General features: G+C 43.4%; 1 protein-coding gene across 1 annotated transcript in view; it reads left to right on the top strand.

Moving 5' to 3' along the window:
* The window catches only part of LOC108413800, a 38,246-nt gene extending 20,581 nt beyond the window's left edge, over positions 1 to 17,665 (top strand). Inside the window, exons 3-6 of the mRNA XM_037538995.1 lie at positions 15,072 to 15,153; positions 15,362 to 15,410; positions 15,707 to 15,939; positions 16,882 to 17,665. Coding sequence (XP_037394892.1) covers positions 15,072 to 15,153; positions 15,362 to 15,410; positions 15,707 to 15,939; positions 16,882 to 16,930 — 413 coding nt within the window. The 3' untranslated portion in view covers positions 16,931 to 17,665. The remainder of the gene's footprint in view (positions 1 to 15,071; positions 15,154 to 15,361; positions 15,411 to 15,706; positions 15,940 to 16,881) is intronic.
* The last annotated feature ends 4,515 nt before the right edge of the window (positions 17,666 to 22,180 follow it).

Consider the following 22,180-nt stretch of genomic DNA (forward strand, 5'->3'; position numbering starts at 1 on the left):
ATTCTTAATGCTGATTGTGTTAGATTAGCACATCCCACACAAGCTTGTCTTCAGAGCTCCTGACACATTGCCAGTTTTCCTCCACTCTAGTATAGTTTTTTTAAGTTTTATATACATCACAAGACATAAAAGACATTTATGTTGTTGTGACTAAAGAAGCACACACTGTAAATAATGAGATGCAGCATCAGCCGCTTGTTTCAACATTTTTGATGCCCCTGCTTCCTCAAACTTTAGAATGGCAGCATTGCTTCATTACCAGGAACCACCCTAACCACAACCCTGGGCCACATCTGAAGTATTGTGGCGTTGGTGTAAAAGAAGACGTGGGAAACAGCACTTCAAACAAGTGCTCTTTTATTACTGCAGCAGTGGGGGAAACTGAGGAGCCACACTTCTTACAGTGATGGTAGGTACTTCTCCACAGTAGCAACAACAGCGCTTCCTTGACCGCACTCCACTTTCTCTGCCCACCATATTGTAGGCTGTAGCAAGGCTACTGCTTATGCACACTCAAGCTCTGATGCTCAGCCTTCTCCCATCAGCTGGCATCCAGGTGTCCTTGCCTGGAGGTTCTTGAGGCCGGCCACCGTCCTCCAGCTGTGTTTGGCCATCGTGCCTTGGTGCTTTGGCTCTACTGCTGTCAGCTGCTTTGCCAAGCTCCTCCTCTCTTTTGTAGTACTTGGCCCGCTCGCTCACACCAGTCCACTGCTAAATATGCTATTCCCCTCAAGTCCGGCAGGGGATGATCCCACTTCTGACACTACTGTGGCGTAGACCAAGAAGGCACAAAAAACATACCACTTTGAACGAGTGCTCTTTCATTTGTCCTGCAGCAGGGGAAACCCACCACTCAGTGCTGGCTGATATGGCCGGGATAGCAGGTAGGTCATCAATAACCACACATCTCTACATGACCGTTGGCTAGGTGTGAAATACGGGGGGGCCCTAGGCATCTTGGACCCCCCTGCCATGACATATTTGCAAAACCTACCCAAATTTACCAAGAGTTTGGTGTAAAGAGTGAGCTCTTCCACATTTGTCACACTGAAGGCAGAAGAGATGTGTAAGATTTCATTTCCAGAAGAAGAACTGTTAAACCAAAGCATCAGTCCCCCTATGATGAGTGAGTTAGGACCCCCGAATACTGGGTGATTTGAAACACTGCCGTTTGGCACTAACCCTGCACAACTACCCCATAACCCAACCCAGGGTAACTCAGTAAGCACATATGTTGCTTATCTACACATGTAAGTCCATCACCACTGCCATGGCCGTACCCGAACGAGCCGGTAGCAGAAACTCTGGACTGTTAGTGTTTAACTTGATGCACAGCGAGAGAGCAGCGTTTGTTCTGATGGCCATTCCCACCAAACAGACGACCGTGTTTAGAGCTTGAACAGTGGAGGTTTTAACAGCATTTGGCTCTGTTTTTAGTCTGGATTCTTAGTTTTATACCTGCTCCCATCTAAAGGTTCTCTAAGCTGGCTTTAACTCTCTACACTCAGACTATTATTGTGTGGAACCAAATTAAAGAAGCTGTTTGCTGCTGTTCAGATGTTTAGGCATGAATGGATGTCGCCTGCATGAGATTCTCTGAAATGACCAAAATAAAGACGTCTGTTTCTGGTAAACGGTCACAGCAGCCGCTCTGCGTGTGTGAAGTGTTGGTCACGTGATTGAGGGCGAACATTTGTGTAAATATAATCTAACAGCTGATGGTGTAAGATAAGCTCATCTCTCATGTGCTGGTCCTCAGAGTTTCAGTTACCAGTTTTCATTAAAAGCACATCCTAAAATGCCTGTTTTGAAATATTCCTTAAAATGATTATTGAGAAAACTATAAAATCTGTAGTTTCTGTCTTACTGTAATTTACTGAATTGAAAAAAAAGAAAAGGAAAACGGCCGAAGTAAAACACAAAAAATCTAATGTTTTATTTCTCTTATTCTGCACAGTGACAACTGAATCTAATCTAAACTCGGCAAAAAAAAAGGGAACTGTACTGTAACAGTGAGAGAGCAGCGTTTATGATGGCCACCAAACAGATGAAGGTGTTTGAAGTTGAATATCAGGACCCAGGAGAGTCCAAACCTGCTAGAACATCATGAACCTTTCTGGAGATAAAAGGACAGAAATAGAGCCGTTTAGAAGAGGAGCTTCATCTCATATCACTGCTATCATAACTGACCCTTTCCTCTCTGAAGTGGCGGCGTTCTGGACTTTAATATATGGCAGTGGGTTCTGATGTGATGTGATGAGATGATCCTCACAGAAATAAAATTTCTTTCTGAGGGAGTCGAGTGGAAAAGGAAGCGACTCTGAGCTGAAAGGGGAGGAGTGACGACAGACCACACAGTGCAGATCACGTCTTCAGTGTCTCTGCTGACTTTCTCTCTGCTGAGATCAGAGCAGTTCATAAGTGTAGGAGAGTCAGAGTGAGGAGCTTCTGGACCTTCTGCACCTTCAGGTATCCGCTGGGTCTGAAGAGCGATGCTGCCATGTTTTCCCAGAGCTCAGTAAATATTCCAGCAGCGCTGATCCTCATTTTACTGGCAGGTAAACTTTCCATTTATTTCCATTTCTGCTCTTAATGTGTTTGTGCTCCACAGTGTTGATCTACATCTGCGTCAGATTAACGTGTAGAGACTAAAAACCCTTCAACATTTAACAGTTTCAGTGTTTTTCAGAACATTTTAATACATTTGACGTGATTCAGTCTCAGGAAGTGGCTTTAGAACGAACAGCAGAGCTGCAGGAGCTAAAGATTAATAACTGATACCGTTTTATAATCTCTTACACTTCCAGAACATTCAGACTAACTGCAGCTTTAAGCTGAAGATCTTCATCAGAGCTTATTTGTGTGATTAAATTTGTGTGATCTGTTAAAGCTTTGGAGCTGTTTTAAACATTTTTATGATCCTTTTTCTCATAATTTGAAAGTCTGTTGTAAAGTCGTGTGGAGTTGTGTGTAAATTTCATGAACAGAATTTCTTTCATTTTTTCTTACATCAGGTTCCTTTTCAGAAATCTTATGTCCTGAAATTTGTAATGAGTGCTTTGAAGGTCTAAATGATTATTTTTCTCTTTTGGAAATATTACTGAGTAAAAGGATCCAGTTTCTAGAATATTAGACTGAAGTCCAGATCTTCTAAAATAATACTTGCGTACAGAAACAAAGTATTTGAGTGTTTTCGTCTCTGTTTAAGTTGGACATTAAATATTATCAGCAGTGTTTAACGCTGTGTCCACTCCGTCCATCAGAACGTCAGATATCCGCTTCACCTACAGACGGTCTGAGTGTTACAGATAAATAAATAAACCCAGAGTGTGTGTGTGTGTGTGTGTGTGTGTGTGTGTGTGTGTGTGTGTGTGTGTGTGTGTGTGTAGTCCTGCAGGCGAAGGTGGATCGTGAGACTGTAGGACAGAAAGTGGTGAAACTGACCTGTAGCCCCCCCTGCTGGCCCAGTGGAAACTGTTACTACGACTGGTTCAGAGATAAAGGACAGTTCAGCAGTAGAGAATACGTAGGATGTTCATATAGCGCCTCACTCTGGTTGGACTCCACCAGATCATCTGATCAGGGCAGCTACACCTGTGAGGTGAAGGACTACAGCCTCCCTCAGGAAAACTGTGAGTGTCAGTCTGTAAATAAAGTAATTTAAAAAATAAAGTAAGAAATTCAGAACCAGGAAATGACCTGCATTCAGTTTCGATTTGAGATGTAAAAAACTTCACTTTCAAAATAAGAGCTCTTTTATTGTACAGTCTCTATACATTATAGAAATGTTTAAAATATGCTAAATATATCATTTGTGCTCAGTGTAATTAGACGTGTCATGTCTGGACTCCAGAAAGTCTCATGTACAGTTCTGTGTAAAAGTGAGAGACCCCCCCTGCCCCGTCCCACCCCCCTATTTAATATTCAATCAAAACGGCCGTTAAGGTGAAGTTGGGCTGACGCTACGCAGTGAAACTCACATGAAGCTTAATTACACTTTAGTTTCAGAATTTCATAAAACAGCCAGTCAGAACGGTGAAAACGCGTCACGTGGTCGTGTCAAACATCATTTCAAGCCATGGATTTTTTTCCCCAGAATAAAGTTTTAACATACAGTAAATTTCAAATATAAAAACATAAAATTAATTCCCAGAAAGTCGAGACAGAAGGTAAAATTCTAATAAAAACAGAAAGTAGTGATTTGTAAACTGTTTTACAGATATTTAATTAATAACGGCACAAAGAAATATTTATTATTTGACTTTATAAATGATTGATTTTTGTAAATATACTCAAAATCCAAATTTGATGCCTGCAGCACATTCCATAAAGTTAGGATAGGGTCAGTAGGAGACTCTGACGTTTGTGGAATGATTAAAAACGCCTGTTTAGGAAATTTCTCCAGGTAAAGAGGTGAAGACGTGATGCTGTTGTGGTCTGGAAGACAATCTGCAGATAATCACTGACTCCACTACGCCACCTAGAGAGCTGCACCCTAGGAATTAGTTTGGTGTTAAAGACCAACTACAAACTTCAGTGATTTTCACCACAGTTAAGTCTGTAAATGAGGACAGAGATGTATTAAGTAGATTATCACACAAGCTGGACAGCAGTTTTCCCCATTAGATTGGACAGTAAGTGAATGACCGCGTGTCCTGGCTGTGATCAGACCACTGCAGTAAAAGCAGAATTTTAGGAAGGAATAGATCAGTAACCAGGCTTCCGGCTCACTGTGGGGCTTTAAGAGGAGTGTCGCTTCGCTGTCGGTGATCTGCAGGACAGCCGTCCTCCAGCTTGTACTGAACGGCTGTTTTGACTGGAATGTAAAAAAAAATTAAAGGGTCTCTGACTTTTGCACAGAGCTGTATGTTTTATTTCAAGAACTTGCAGAGGTTTCAAAAGAATATGAATATTATCACCGTTTTCAGTAAAAACACATCAAGATCAAAAGAAACAACACTACATCATTTTGTAGTATAAGGTAATTATGCTGCATCACGATGTACAGGATGTTCTGCTGCGTGCCGAAGGCAAAATAGCAGGAAGATCAAATTAATTTGAGTTGCATGAAGAAGAAAGAAGCTCCAACAGGATTTCTGGTCTGTGTTCTCTTCATTTGCATATCTCCCATGAGTCTTTGCAGGGCTACTGTGCTGTGTAAAACTGCCGGTTTCTCAGTGACCAAGGCTGTGTTCACATTACCAGCAGAAGTGGCACAAATCAGATTTTTAGGTATGATAAAATAAAAAAATCTGTAGTTTTCAAATTCGATCTAAGACTCCTTCATATGCAGTCCTAGATCAGAACGTCTCACCCCCCCAACAGCAGAATGCCGTCATGTTGACAAACTGCCATGAGTGTGCTGCCTTTAACATCAAAACATCAGAACAATTTGTACAGAAATCCCATGTCCTCTTCATCACCATGTAAAGATGTCCTGGTTAAAATGTCCCAGTTTAGTGCTTTCAATAATGAAGTTTTAATTGATACAGTGACTCGTCCCAAATCCTCCACTTATAGTCTTGACATGTTACCAAACTTTTTAAAGAACGTGTTTCACTCAATAGCAGTGGACATACGTCAGATAGTACACCTAACTTCTGTCAGTGATTTTTCTAACAAATTAAAAACTGCAGTTGTGAAGCCCTTCTTAAAGAAAAATCTAGAAGCTGCTCTATTGAGTAATTACAAACTGGTTTTAAATACACCTTTCTTTGGAAAAATTGTTGAGAAAATTGTCTTTAAGCAACCTACTAGCTTTGTATCCTTAAATAGCTGTCTAGACAAATTTCCCTCAGGTTTTTAGTACTGAAATGGGTCTAATTAAAGTTATTGATGACATTCAGTTAAATAAAGACTCTGGAAAAACATCTGTTTTTTTTAGTGCTCAATCTCAGCGCTGCTTCTTACCACGGACTATAAAATTCTCATAGACTTGAGAACTGGGTCCTCTCAGGAACTAAAATGGTTGTTTGCACCTGCAAGGAAGGGACTAAATCATGGAAATTTTAAATAATCTTTTGAGAGTGTGCCAATGACCTGTGGTGTACCCCAGGGTTCAGTTCTTTTCAGCATTTTCAGTTCATTCTTATTTAATACATGCTGCCTCTTGGCCAAATCCTACAAGACTACAGGATATCTTACCACAGCTATGCAGATGATACTCAGATCTACTTGGTCCACTCCCCAAACAACTATGGTCACTCTAAGTGCCTTGAGCTCATCACTAACCTGATGGAACAAAACTTTCTACAGTTAAATTAAAGATGAAAGAGAGGCACAGACTGGCTGCCGATTGAAGAGCCCCAAACTCTAAAGAACAAGTACGTAAACTAATGGTTTTATCAGTCATGTCAAAGCAGTTACTGAATCAGCTTTTTATCACCTTAAGAAAATCATGAAGATCAGAGATGTTCTGACTAAAGCAGAGCTGGAGAAACTCGTCCACACCTTTATTTCTGGCAGGATTGATCACTGTAATGGTAATCTAACTGGACCCCCAAAAAAGGCAAACTCAGTATGCTGCGATGAGCAGAGCGCAGCTCTCAGATCTTTAGGAACTGCTCGGTCAGTCCTGCCGAAGGTGAAAACTAAATATGGAAAAGCATTTAGACCCTGTGCTGCTCTTAAATGGACTCAGTGGACAGAGGGTGTTTAGAAGAGCCCTGACACTGAAGACTTTAAATCAGTCCTTTCTGAGCAGCTTTCAGCTCAGTTTAAACACTGTTAGTATTTTCACACCCTTTTTGTCTGTAATGGCATGTTTTCAGTCTTAATCTAACTTTGTTTTTAATTTGATTATTTAACTATTTTAAATATATTTATAATTTGACATTTAATTTAATAATTCTCTTGTTATTTTTATCTTTTTAAGTGTTTTTGTTTTTTCTATTTGACTCTGAATTTTCAAAGCAGTGCTTGAAAGGTGTTCTGTAAATAAACTTGCATTGCCTTGTGAGTGTGCTAATAAAAGAGCATGTTTCCCAGAATGCTCTCTGGTCCCGCCTCTTCCTGGGGCTAATATGTATTTACTGTAGTACGTCACCTGTACACCTGTAGAGCGGATCTGGTTTATTTATTCTTGTTATATGTCTACACCCGTTTACGGTTACTGTATACTCTTGTGTGTCTGCAACTGGCTGCTAAATTTCCTTCGGGATCAATAAAGCAACTCTCTCTCTCTCTGTCAGTCTCTCTCTGCTGTTTCCCTCAGCTTTTCTGGGAGGAAGAGCTTCAATTACACTTGTAGGTGGAGTTTTAATGAATGTCATTCTTTGGAAATGGTCATTTGTGAGAATATTACAGCTGAAAAAATTTTGATATAACACAATTTCCTCTTCCTGATTGTGACTCTGTGCTCTAGGTGATCAGCAGTGGGCTGTGACCTACACTCCTGGACGTGTCTGTGGTCTGAAAGGATCATCAGTTGATCTCTCCTGCTCTTATAAACACCCTGAAGGACTCACAGTGAATAGATCACTCTGGTACATTGAAAGTCAGTGGAAGCCTGGTGATGAGCATAAGGATATACGAGAGTCTGATCAGTATAAGGGGAGAGTACAGTACAGCCGGACCCTGAACTCCTGTAGAATGACCATCACTGACCTGAGAGAGAGTGACGCTCACACATATAGCTTCAGATTCTACACTGATCATCCTGATGGCAGATACTCTGGCAGACCTGGAGTCACTCTGTCCGTCACAGGTAACTCTGGATACTGAATGGATGTTTAGATAATCTCAGGGAAGGAAAAAGGACGTTGACCTGTATTATTTCCTCCCTGACTTTACATTATGCAGCGTAAGAAATACCCCAGCAGTGATTTCAGTGTTCAGATACTGACCCCTGGAACAGTTAACCGAGTGTCCATACACACCCCTACTAGATAACATACAGTGAGGTGAGTTAACTGGAAGAGTGTCTACAGATGAAAATAACACTAAACCTTGTTTAAAATCACCTGCAGATCTGAAGGTTACAGTGTCAGATACAGATGGAGGAGTAAAGAAGCTGACCTGCAGCTCCACCTGCACTCTGCCCAACAACCCCACCTACATCTGGTACAGGAACGGACAGCCTGTATCTGAGTGTGAATCTGCCTCCTGCCCTGTAGCTGTGGTCAGTGAAGCGGTCAACTACAGCTGTGCTGTTAAAGGCAGTGATCTCCGCTCTCCTCCAGTGTGTGAGTGGAGATTATCACATGCACTAATAATCTGTTTAATAACCTAAAGTAATGTTTCTCAACTCTGGTGCTGTTGGTCTTTCTCCTTCATCTGATTTAACTCCTCATTAACCAAAGGGAAAGATTGGCCCTTGTTCATCAAAGTTGTGTATGGTACAGTCTACCCATGAAATCAGTGCAAACTTCAGACAATTTTCTTATTCATTAATTAAATCTTTGGTGTTTTGGTCCAATCCACCAAGTCCCGATTGGTTATTAACTAACCATTATCAATAGCACCTATAATACTATTAATAATAATAAAAACAGAAAATGACAACAATACTAATTTGTCCACATGGCAATCCAGTACACCCCCTCCCCCCTTTAAATAAAAACCCCCAAAAAACTAAACACAGCTACTGCAGAAGCATTTCATACACAGCAATTATATGAAATGCCCAGCCCAGAGTTACCCCAGCACAAAACACAGGTGGGGTTAATGGGGGTGGACACAACACCACGACTTCGGTGTGCTGGAGCAGATTGACTGAGCGCTGTGGTGCTACTGGGGACGACGACGACAACAGCAGCTGCACTCCTTTGTCATCTTCCACTTTCTCTGTTGTCCACTGCATCCATGCCGGTGAGGACGCCTCTCGTGTGCGCCATCCCCTGGCCCTGGCACTTTGTTCAGCTCCTCCAGCATTGGCGTCTTCACCTGCTTAAAGCTGTTTTGCCCCTGACCTGACAACATGCCCCGCAGCTTTCCCAGTGGGTAAAAAAGGTCAAGCATCTAGCCGACGCAACCACCTTCGCTTGTCCTGTCTCCAGGTTGATCACGGCCCTGGCTGCCACAGGAAAATTCAGACCAAGCTTGCACGCGTTCTGTATAGGCGCAAGCCAGAACTCGGAGCTCTCGGCCGGGAGCTACCTCTTCCCTTTCGTGTCAACTCAGTCTCTGGTAACAGACTTGAGTTTGATGGTGCCTCTTGTTTGGGGGCTGCTTGAGATGCTATCTCCTCCACAGGCTCTTCTGCCCCATAGTGCTGTTTTGCTCGCTGCAGCATTTGTATACCAAGGATGAGTTCTTCCTCTCTGCCTCGGCGATGGGTGTTTGAAGGCTGGCTGTTGTGGCGAGCTGCATGTGCTGTCTAGCTCTTCCTTGCAATGCCACTGGAGAACTGTGGTCAGTACCGTTAGGTTGTCAGGTTGTCCTGCTGGCAAGTCCACAAGCACCTGTAGCGCTTTCCTCTCCAGGGCCAGGCAACACCATATTGAAAAATATTGCTAATTTTCTACTAAATACTAAAGTCCTTGTCCAGTATGTGTCAATGAAACTGGAGAGTGGAAAAAAATAAAGGCCAGTTTACAAGCACTTGGAGCTGTGGCCCTGTCCATGCTACAGCGCCACAACCACATTGTCGGGTACAGCATGCCTTAAATTCCTAACTCCTCCACCAGATACAATGCACTGCCCTCAGCCAATCAGCAGCTCAAACAAATAGTGGTTCAGGGCAAATGGCCTTGATCTGTCTTGTGGCCGTTGCTACTGGAAATTAATGCACTGTTTTAAAGGGGACCTTTTCTGTTTTTCCCCTTTGGTGTGCTATGTGGTTTATGCATGTTAATGGCCCAAAGTTCATGCCAGAAGGAGAAACTGCCTCCCACAGAAACCACAGTAACACAGTCCTTGCTGCCCTCCTACTGGTGAGCTCTGCACAACCTCACACAGTGCACAGCAACTACTGAAGGAGGAAGAGTGTTCAGTTTTTTCCACTTTGTTCAGGTCCGACTCTGACACGGCAGAACTGAGGTCATTGTGAGAACAGCGACAGTGGTGTTGACAGCTGCTCAGAGAGAAGGACTCCTGCAGATTGCAGACAGGGGCGGAACATGTAGGGGCAGAACATATAGCAGGATGACGCTTTCAACCTCTCTGCTGGTTGAAAGTGACCAAGAACAGAAATGGAGACCAGTCATAGCACACTATGATCAATGAGAGGCGGGGCTTAAAGACACAAGAGCTGTAACAGCGTTTGATAGTTTGAAGCTGTAATTCTATTGTAGTCGACTCCAAAAATGATCAACATTAAAAATGAGCAAAATAAGTTGCGTTTAAAACAGCTGCCGTCATTTTCTCCTGTCAAAGGCTTCTGGTGCCAAGTTTAGATCAGTTAACCCCTTGGCTAAATGTCCGTATATCGCTGCTGTCGGAAGAAAACCTTGTATCTCCATTTTTGTTATTTTTCAGTCTTTGAGATGTTTTCAAAGGAGCTGTTGCCCTTTACATTGTGTGTAAATTTCATGATGAACGGAGTGAAAGAAACGGCCCAGAATGACTTGGAAAATGTCTGGTTCCATTGACTTGCATTAAAACTGCAAGTTTTCTCCTGTAAAGTTCTAATTTTGAAGATACAAGGTTTTCTTCCAACAGCAGCGATACATTGGTGTCATAAGAACTCCTTTTATCTTCTGTCTAGAGATCTCGTATTTAGTGTTCTTTGTTTAATGCTGTGCTGATTGTGTTCAAAATGCTAGTGGTGATGGAGTTGGACTTATGCTGCTTATCTCTGAATTTGTTGCTGATCATATGTGGGCTGTGCAGCTGTTTTGTCATGTGTCTAATGCTCCATGCTTTGTCTGTCATTTTAAATGCATAGCAAATAAAACTATATACTTGTAAAGTGAGTTTTGGATGCTAGTCAGTTCATTGGCTTGTACTTCTCACTCAGGTTGAAGGTTCTCCACAAGAGGGAATAAATTTCACTCAAGTAGAATGGAGAAACCTGCATAAATAAGTTGGTTGTGATAAATATCGCATTGCAAGCCTTCAGGAAACCAGAGATATGGACCCAGAAACCACCAGCCCCCTCACCTGCTGTCTTTTTTGAGACAACAATGTTGTCAGCGCCATAATGACGTGATCAGCATCTCGTCGACATCAAGATTAAGGCATCATCATCGAACAGTGAAGTCGATCAGTTGACCAGTCTGTGCGTCGTCTTGTGAGTTACGGTTGGAAGTCTTTCCTGTTTATTCTCTGGCTCAGCTCTTCAGCTTCTTTCCCCTCACAACGTCAAACAGCCAGGAATCTTTTTTTGTTGTTTTTTTTGTCGCTGTTATTACTTTAACCGTGAAATGTGCAGCCCACCATGATTTGTATTTTATTTGTCAGGATGTTGACTAACTCTGTACAGAAGGTGGCTTTGTGAGAGATGCTGTCATGGCCACACAGACTGGTGGTGTGTCAACAACATGATGACAGGGACAAGAGTGATATCAATCGAATACTGTCTATTCTAGTCACATTTACAGAACTGCACTTTTATGATCTTTTATTTCACAAAGATTTAAGCTTCAACTCACACTGTGTTTGTAAATAAACTTCCAGGTGCCACTCAAGGCGGCTGCCTCTTCCAGTAGCTCCGTGTCTTGTTTTTTTTCGTAAATCGTGTCTTTATCCACTTTCTTTCTTTTCAGGATGCTGAGGCATGGTCTGAAGCTGTTATACAACTTTTTAAACTTTTATTGACTTTTTAATGGATCGTTTAACGATCAGCTGATCACGCTGTGGAAGCTGACGGCTTTGTTTACATCACAGTGGCCGGTTCCAGCAGAGCTGAGACATCCTTACTGGGGCTGCAGAACGGAACGGGAGGGAAATGGTGTGAAAATAAGCTGAGATACAAACCAAATCTTCCTGCAGTAATGATGGGGAACGTACAGTCATTGGTTAACAAAATGGACAAACTGTTTGCTCTAACACCGACACAATGGGAATACCAGGAAGTCATGACTGAGCCCGTGAATACCTCACTCTCGTGTTCAGCTAAATGGTTTTACTACTGTGAGGGCAGAAGGACCACAAGTGCACTGGTAAGAAGAAGGGAGGAGGGCTGGCTGTGTTCATTAACAGATGATGTAATCCTGCTCACATCACGGTTAAAGAAGTAATCTGTAAGCCGGACATTGAACTGTGCTGTAGATATGCGTCCGTATTATCTCCCACATGAGTTTTCTCATGCCGTACTGTGGACATCCACCTTCTGCAAACGTGTGACGTCATCCACTCGACCATTGCAAGGGTGCAAAACCAGAGCCCCAGTGCATTCATCGCGGTGTCTGGAGACTTCAACCATGTTACCCTCTCATCATGTCTACACACTTTCATCCAGTTTGTGGACCTGCTGTATGCCGGTGTCAAGGAAGCATATAAATCCACAGTTCTCCCCCCACTGGGTCGATCAGACCATAACCTGGTCCATCTCAACTCATGATCTAAATCCCTAGTTCAGAGACAGGGAGTGACCACAAGGGCAGAAAGGAAGTGGTCACATGAGGCTGTAGCGTCACTGAGGGGCTTTCTGGAGGCTACACAATGGGATGTCCCATCATGCATCATTGACATCAACTTCTGTGTGGACTCTGTTGTTCCCTCCAGGACTGTGCAATGCTTTCTGAGCAACAAACCCTGGGTCACCAGAAGAACAGAGCAGTTCATCCGTGTCTCCTGCCATAAATGAGGGTACTCATATTTTTTAAGGGTACTTAACCTCAATTCAGGAGGTCAAAGAGGAGGACAAGTCCAAGCTGGAAAACAAACTAGAGCTGAGTAACACTTGTGATGTCTGGAGAGGCCTAAAAGACATCACTGGCTTCAACCAACACAGCCCTATTCCAGCAGAGGGACAGCGTGAATGAACGAATGAGTTAAATCAGTTCTTTGTGTAGTTTGATGGAGACTCTACTGGTGGCGTCCGTCTTCTCCGAAGATTAACACACCAACACAACTATGCCATGGGCAATCCACAGCCTCACCTTCCTCCACCACAGCCACTCACACTTGTGACCATCAGCAACAGCTCTCTACAATGGAACATGAACCTCTCACCCTCTCCCCACAACTGGAACTTGCAGTGATGATATATTCACTGCTAACCAGGTGAAGACTGAACTGAAAACTCAAGCAGAGCAAAGCAGGTGGACCTGATGCCACTGAACCCACGGTGCTGAAACTGTGTGGAACAGCTGTGTGGAATTCTTCAGCACATCTTTAATCTGAGCTGCAGCTTGAAGAGAGTCCCCACACATCTTGTGTGGTTCTGGACCCCAAGACAAAGCAACCAACAGCACTGAAATGATTAACCACAGGTTGCACTGACATCCCACTTAATGAAGACACTTGAAAGGCTGATATTAGCTCATCTGAGACCTCTGGTCAAAATGGCTCTATGAGGCACTATGAGGATCATGTTCTTCGATTTCTCCAGTGCATTCAACACCATACAGCCTGTGCTGTTAGGGTAGAATCTACGGCTGGTGCAGGTGGAGGAATCCATCATCTCATGGACAATGGACTATCTGACTGGACGATCTCAGTATGTGCAACTGCAGGGCTGTGTCTCAGACAAGGCTGTGTGCGGTGTTGGGCACCCCAGGGGACTGTGTTAGCCCCATTCCTGTTCAACCTGTACACCTACGACTTCAGGTACAACAAAGAGTTGTGTCATCTGCAGGAATTCTCGGATGACACAGCCATTGTAGGGTGTACAAGGAATGGACAGGAGGAGGAATACAGGAAGCCGGTAAAGGACTTTGACTGGTGAACCAGCTGCAGATAAACATCAGTAAGACTAACGAGACGGTGCTGGACTAAGGAGATGGTGCTGGACTTTAGGAATTCCAAACCTACCTTGTCAGCAGTCACTATTGATGGTGTTAATGTGGAGGTGGTTGGGATATACAAATATCTGGGTGTGCACTTGGACCCCAAGCTGGACTGGAGCTGTAGCTCTCGCATGTGTACAAGAGAGGCCAAAGCAGTCTCTTCTTCCTCTGGAGGCTGAGGTCTTTTGATGTGAGGACTAAGCTCCTTTGGATGTTCTACCTGTCTGTTGTGGCGAGTGCTCTATTCTAGGCTGTTGTGTTCTGGGACAGCAGCATTAAAACTGTGCTCTGAACAAAATCAACGAACTTATTAGGAAGGCTGGCTCTGGTGTAGAGTCAAGCTGGACTCTTTTTGAGGTTGTGGCAGAACAGAGAGGACGCTCAAGCTGCTAGCCATCTTGAACAACATCTCACACCCTCTGCATGCTACACTGGATGAACGGAGAAGCTCATTGAGTGGTGTCTGTTCCAGCTGCTCTGTGTTAAAGAGCTGTGTGAGATCTTTCTTACCTATTGCTATACGGCTCTACAGCAAGTCTCCTTACTGCAGAGACGGTACTGATACCCCACTGTCTGAACTGAGCTGAACCACATCACTGTATCTCCTCTCTGATTAATACACACTGTGCAATATATCACTAACTATTACTGTAACGATACTTTCACTGCACTTTACACTGTAATGTGTAGTCAGTTATGTCTGCACTCATTGTGCTTTTAGTTTACCTCATAACTCTCAGAGCCTGCTGTCATGTAAATAATCTGCCGTCATGTGAAACAAATGTCTCATATGCCATGTAAATATGCAAGTAGATATACTTTCATTTCTCTTGCACTTTCACTTATGTCTAGCTTTATTTCTATTTTTTTCTGCAAAGTTTGTGTTATAATATCTTGTTACTGAAACACTGCAATTTCCTTTAAACGGCAATAAAGTTCTGTCTATCTTGCTCCCTTGTCTGAGTTAAGAACAGTCTTAAAATTACTGGACAAAACTGCATGTGCTATTACGTTCTTGTTGCTGCTGCTACACCTGCTCCTCCTGCTGCTGCTCCTCTGCATGCAAAGTAAACTTTGTGAACCTCTGTGAAGCTGAAGCAAAGGTAAAAAAAATGGCCCCAGATTTCTTTACTTCCATTGTAGTATGCAATAAACTTACTTCAGAACTTTCAAGTTGTATTTTTAGTTTTCACTCACGTACTTTTCTTTTTCCTCTCCTGCATCTCTGCACTAATACAGATAACAGGACGTCAGTATATGCAGCTTCTGGAGGCGCCGTGGTTTTGCTTCTGATATTCACTGCAGTCTTTTTGTGGATGAGGTGAGAATCTGAACACATGTAAGATATGAAACATCCTCCAAATGCTGCCTGTAAGCTGTGCTGCAGTTCAGCTTCTTCACTCTAATATCAGCAGTTTAATACAGTGGAGAGTGAAATAGACGGTGTGCAGTTTCAGAACATTAACAGGAGCTGATTTAATGCTGGAGATGTGAGTCTGAAGGTCATTTTCCTCTGAAAACTCCAACAGGAGACGAGCAGCAGTGACCAGCAGCAAGACAGAGAAGAGCAGTGGAGAGGTGAGTTTTAATGAGGGAGTCGTTTGAGTCCAGTTTGAATTGCATCAGTGATTGAATTCATACACTGAGAAGTGTTCTTGATTAAACAGAGCTGTAATTCTGTTCTACACAGGTTGGTGTGGCTCATATAAAAGGTTCTCCAATAGAACTTTTTCAGCTCCCGCTGCACTGACTAAGAAAATAAACTCTGAATATGATGAACACTAGAATTTTTAAGCTCTTCGGAGAAAAGCTCAGTCAATTGGCTCTGTATATCTGTATTTTCATCTCTCTCTTGCTCTCTCTCACTCTCTCAGGGAGCTTCTGCTCCTGTGTATGATGAGGTCTCCACCCTGGCTGTGACCTCTGAGCCCTCAAGAGCTGCATCCTCAGATGGTCAGGATGATGTTCAGTACTCCAGCGTTCATTTCTCACGCTCTCAGACGAAGGATGTTCCTCTCAACTCCACCGTCCACCCGTCAAACGTTCTGCCTCATGAAGAGGAAGTGCAGTACGCCGTAGTGAACACTGCTAAACCAAGAACTGCTCGGTAAGCAGGACAAATAACAGTGAAGCTTATCTCTCTCAAACACACAGCTCACTTCTTCTGCTTTCTCTGGAAATTGATAGAATAGAAATAGATTCTCTGTAGCGCAGACAGTAGCTGCAGATAAATTTACTTTAACCTACGGAGTTAACAACTCATGGTGATGCAGATTTCAAACACGGATACAGGAGGGATATAGAAGCATCATCTCATCCTCCAGACTTCAAAATTTACTTCATAATCATGAATTTTTGGAGCACTTCTTGAATCCCAGCACTTCATCATTCTCAATTTGACAGTCATTGTTTTTCATGCTGTGTGTGAAGCCAAAAAAAAAAAAAATGAAATCTGATTTGAGCGTCCAGATTGAGACGCATCTGTAAAAATCTGATATGATTCACATTTCAAACCACCTCCAGATGTGGTTTGGATCTGATGTACAAAAATCAGATTTCATGTGTTTTTTGCTGTCCAGACTATTAGGAATCAATCTGGATACAATTTGGATATGACAAAAATCAGATTTGGGCTGGCAGTCTGAACAAACCCAAAGAGGTTCTTATTCACTTTACTGCTGAACGTACATACAGAGAAAGGCTAGCATGGCCAGTTAAACGAATACATGAATGGATGTAGCTTATGTGTGATGATGCATGCTTTCTACGATGGTGGATACTCATTTGTCATAAAGAATAACGAGCCAATTGAACCCATGCGTGATATTTATCTCACTTCTGACACCAGTGAAGGACCCAGTAGGTGATGAATTGCACAAAGTGCAGTTTGTCCTCATGAGCTTTTATTTACCATCATGGAATTGAATATTAGTGTTTTTCCTAATCAATTTATGGTGAAGAAATTGTTTAATCTTGGAAAGCAGAACGTATTTATGAATATGTGAAATGCCACCCGCCAATATGATCTTGCTGTTCCAACTGTTTGCAGGAATGATGAAACTCCAATCTACAGCACAGTCCAGAAGAACATAAGATGAAAGCTTCCACCTCTCCAGCAGACGCGCCAATAGTGGTGAACAACATGAAGATATTTATCATTTTTGTGATGAATCTAGTCACAATGTTCTTTTGTATACTTGGAGTATTTTGTTGGTATCGTCAGTACTTTAACACTGAACAACTGCCTGTTTCATTACAAAGAGGGCTTAATTAGTCCTGTTTAATTGGATTTAGTGCAGGACAGAAATAAAATCACTGTATAGTTTCTGATGGATTAAAAAAATTGCTCCATTCCTGTTGAACCAAAAGAAGCAGCAGGCAGCAATCATGATGTTTTGTTTTAAAATTTCATGGCTTTACCAGTTTCAAGACCAAGAAACAGATCCATGCTTTTATACTTTGCCACCTTCATTACTGAAATGTGTTTCTCGCCGTACCAACAAACAAATTACAGCCTGTACAAAGCACAGCAGTGAGAACATGAACACGTACTAGATAAGGAGAACCTATGAGAGCAGTTTTATCATCACTCCACTGGCTATTCCTTTAGAATTGGCTGTAATGTTTTATTAGTAGTCTCTGAATCTGTTAGTGCTGCAGCTCCTTCATACGTCTCTGAAAGCCTCATAAACTCTGATCCACATTGAGCTCCGAGATCATCCACTGCTGCCTTCAACACTTTCCACCAATTTAAAAAGTTTTGTTTTTATGCCGCAAAGATCTGAAACACAGGATCAATAAATATTCATCTTCTTTTATACAGATTTTTAGAAAGCAGCTAAAATTGTAATTTTTTAACTTTAGCTTTTAACTCTTATATTTTCCTTATTTCTACTGTAAGGTTTTACATTACTTACTTATTATTACTGTAATTGTTGTACTTTTTATTCCATTCATGTTTTTCATTGTACATAATAAACAGCCCAGTGTTATTTTAAAGATTTTTTCTTTGTAAATATTCATTGGTCTGTTAATTTTTTTTTGTTTAGTGAGGCAAAATGAAGAAAAAAAATTAATATTGTATATATTTAGTGCAAATAAATAGTATCAATAATAGTAATGGTGTCAGTTGTTACAGATCTACTGTACACAGCGGTGCAGTTCCTCACCTCATTTACCTCCACCTAAACCATTTAAAGTCACCATGACTAAGAATCCGAGCCTGATTTCCTTTAAACGATGTTTACTGTGATCGGCTGTTTCTCTAATAAAGCACTGAAAGCCCTGCTGGGTTCAGGGGGAGCGTTGTTTGGGTTCTAGAGAGTAACAGAAGATCAGTAATGAGGAGAGTTGTGTGGGCTTAGTGTGATTAATATCACACCTCATCCGTCTCCCCGTGTAGCCCCGCCTCCTCATTAGTCTCCCCGTGTAGCCCCGCCTCCTCACCAGTTTCTCCCTGTGTAACCCCGCCTCCTCATCAGTCTCCCTGTGTAGCCCCGCCTCCTCACCAGTCTCTCCCTGTGTAACTCTGCCTCCTCATCAGTCTCTCCATGTAGCTCCGCCTCCTCATCAGTCTCCCCGTGTAGCTCCGCCTCCTCATCAGTCTCTCTGTGTGTAACTCTGCCTCCTCATCAGTCTCCCCGTGTAGCTCCGCCTCCTCATCAGTCTCTCCGTGTAGCTCCGCCTCCTCATCAGTCTCCCCGTGTAGCCCCGCCTCCTCATCAGTTTCTCCGTGTAGCTCCGCCTCCTCATCAGTCTCTCCGTGTAGCCCCGCCTCCTCATCAGCCGCGGTTTGGCGCTCAGCTGCGTGTCTCCGTCGCGCGCTCTGTGCTGTGGACTCTCAGTGAGGAGTTAGCTTAGCAGCTAAAACACGCAGCTCTACAGAAAAGTGGCTTTAGGACTCGAACACAGAAAAACCCCAACAAAAGCCGCTAATGTTGATCAGAAGTTCAGCCCCCGGCTCAGCAGGACATCTGGGTGAGTTTATTTCACTGTTTCTCCTCAGAAAACCACCTCCTCTGTTTCAGCGCTCAGCAGCTCATCACGCTAATCCTCGTTAGCTTTCCTGGCAGGACGGCTCAGCGTAAAGCGGGTTTAACTCGGCTAAACGCTAATATAACGCGCTAAACCCACACGGTACCGACCCGTTTCACTGGGTTAAGGCCGGTTCTTCTGAAAGCCGTGGAGGAAAATGTTCTGTTCTCCTTGTTGGACTCTGAGCAGGTTGGAGCTGCCGGGACAGCAGACGGCGCTAACACGGAGAACATTCCAGAGATATGGAAGCTGCTCATATTCAGGGAGTCTTGGTAAAGCAGGTAGACGCTGGAACAAACAGCGCACCTTAAACTCTTTGTAGGAGTTTATTTTATTAATATAAACTCAGTTATGACAGGGGAACGAGTGCACATTGAACAGGGGACCCAGCTGCTAGAACCTGGTAAAGAAAGCAAGGTTCTAGATTAATCACGCTGAAAATATGGGAAAGAAATGAGGATCTGTTGTTTTGATCTAAGATAACTGCAAAATAAAGGAAATAAAGGTGGAGAGTTTGTTTAACTTCCTGTAAGAGAACATTAACGTGGGTGTTGCTGTTTCTGTGGGATGGAAACATGAAGAACGATAAGGGTTGGTTTTGGGAAATAACAGTGAATCAATATTGTGATGTGCAGAACTTTGGTTTATGGTTCCTGTTTACTTGAACAAGTTAAGAGGAGCTTGAAACCCAAAGGCTGGTTACTTTTGTAGGTGGTTTTATAGGATCCATCCTCAACCGCTTATCCGGGTCCGTGTCGCGGGGGCAGCAACCTAAGCAAAGAGGCCCAGGCCTCCCTCTCCCCCACCACCTCCTCCAGCTCTTCTGGAGGTTATACCGAGGCGTTCCCAAGACAGTCGAGAGACATAATCCCTCCAACGTGTTCTGGGTCTTCCCTGGGGTCTCCTCCCCGTTGGACATGTCTGGAACACCTCCCTAGGGATTGTTTATTATGCAGCACTGCTGTTTGAAAACCTGGTTTATTATATTCAGAGGCTTCTGTGAGAATTGAGGAACTACACATTTATTTAAAGGGGGAAATGTTTGTGGAACTGAGTCAGCATTAAAATAAAGTATTTTTAACTGGAATGACAAACTTCCCTTTGCAGGAACGTGCTGTGCAGTGTTGTCATTAATGCCCAAAGAGAGTTTAACATGTTTATGGAAGTGAACACCATGACGTTTGGCTGTATAACTGACACAAACATAATCTTGTTCTCTAGATTAAGATTAATGACCCTGATTAGTCCCACAACAGCGAAATTTCACCTCTGCGTTTAACCCATCCATGCAGTGAAACACCACATACACACTAGTGAACACACACACTAGGGGGCAATTAGTCCGCAGCGCCCGGGGAGCAGTTGGGGGTTAGGTGTCTTGCTCAAGGACACCTCAGTCTCGTACTGTCGACTGTGGGGATCAAACCGGCGACCGTCCGGTCACAGAGCCGATTCCCTGACCTCCAGCCCAGCGTTGCGTAACGTGTATTTCAGATATAATCACTTTTTATGAATCTGTGTTGATCTAAATCTATTGACAGAGAAATAGAGACTCAGAGCTGCTGGAACTATCGAGACTAATTTAGTGACCGTTTCCTTCTTAGGTAATTTCTTCGCCCCTCAGTGGTGGAACTCTGCACTGCACAGAGCTCTTCAGGTAAAACCTTGAGGAACGTCTCTCTGCTCTCATTCATTCTCCACTTCTTAATCCTGCGCTCTTATTATGGTGCAGTTAATTCATTCATTACTCAGAATTCACTGTGTTAGTCTTAAAACTGTTTTTCCTAGAACAAGCCTACTGTAGGGTCTAGTTATTCTTAATGCTGATTGTGTTAGATTAGCACATCTCACACAAGCTTGTCTTCAGAGCTCCTGTTTCATTGCCAGTTTTCCTGCAGTCTAGTATAGTTTTTTTAAATTTTATCTACATCACAAGACATTTATGTTGTTGTGACTAAAGAAGCACACACTGTAAATAATGAGATGCAGAATCAGCCGCTTGTTTCAACATTTTTGATGCCCCTGCTTCCTCAAACTTTAGAATGGCAGCATTGCTTCATTACCAGGAACCACCCTAACCACAACCCTGGGCTACATCTGAAGTATTGTGGCGTTGGTGTAAAAGAAGACGTGGGAAACAGCACTTCAAACAAGTGCTCTTTTATTACTGCAGCAGTGGGGGAAACTGAGCAGCCACACTTCTTACAGTGATGGTAGGTACTTCTCCACAGTAGCAACAACAGCGCTTCCTTGACCGCTCTCCACTTTGTCTGCCCACCATATTGGAGACTGTAGCAAGGCTACTGCTTGTGCACACTCAAGCTCTGATGCTCGGCCTTGAACATGTAGGCTGCCATCATGCCTCGCCATGCTGGCCTTGCCACTGACATCCTTGTGCCAGCCCTGTCGTTGGGCTATATTGCGCCAGCTCTGTCCCCCAGCCAAGCCATCCAGGCCTTGGTGCTAGGCCTTCTCCCATCAACTGCCATCCAGGTGTCCTTGCCTGAAGGTTCTTGAGGCCGGCCACCGTCCTCCAGCTGTGTTTGGCCATCGTGCCTTGGTGCTTTGGCTCTACTGCTGTCAGCTGCTTTGCCAAGCTCCTCCTCTCTTTTGTAGTACTTGGCTCGGCTCGCTCACACCAGTCCACTGCTAAACATACTATTCCCCTCAAGTCCGGCAGGGGATGATCCCACTTCTGACACTACTGCGGTGTTGGCGTAGACCAAGAAGGCACAAAAAACATACCACTTTGAACGAGTGCTCTTTCATTTGTCCAGCAGCAGGGGAAACCCACCGCTCAGTGCTGGCTGAAACTGCTGGGATAGCAGGTAGGTCATCAATAACCACACATTACATGACTGTTGACTAGGTGTGAAATACGGGAGGGCCCTAGGCATCTTGGACCCCCCTGCCATGACATATATACAAAACTTACCCAAATTTACCAAGAGTTTGGTGTAAAGAGTGAGCTCTTCAACATTTGTCACACTGGAGGCAGAAGAGATGTGTAAGATTTCATTTCCAGAAGAAGAACTGTTAAACCAAAGCATCAGTCCCCCTATGATGAGCGAGTTAGGACCCCCGAATACCAGGGTGATTTGAAACACTGCCGTTTGGCACTAACCCTGCACAACTACCCCATAACCCAACTCAGGGTAACTCAGTAAGCACATATGTTGCTTATCTACACATGTAAGTCCATCACCACTGCCATGGCCGTACCCAAACGAGCTGGTAGCAGAAACTCTGGACTGTTAGTGTTTAACTTGAAGCACAGCGAGAGAGCAGCGTTTGTTCTGATGGCCATTCCCACC

Source organism: Pygocentrus nattereri, chromosome 6 (genome assembly GCF_015220715.1).
Source record: "Pygocentrus nattereri isolate fPygNat1 chromosome 6, fPygNat1.pri, whole genome shotgun sequence".
In the NCBI taxonomy this organism is placed as follows: Eukaryota; Metazoa; Chordata; class Actinopteri; order Characiformes; family Serrasalmidae; genus Pygocentrus; species Pygocentrus nattereri.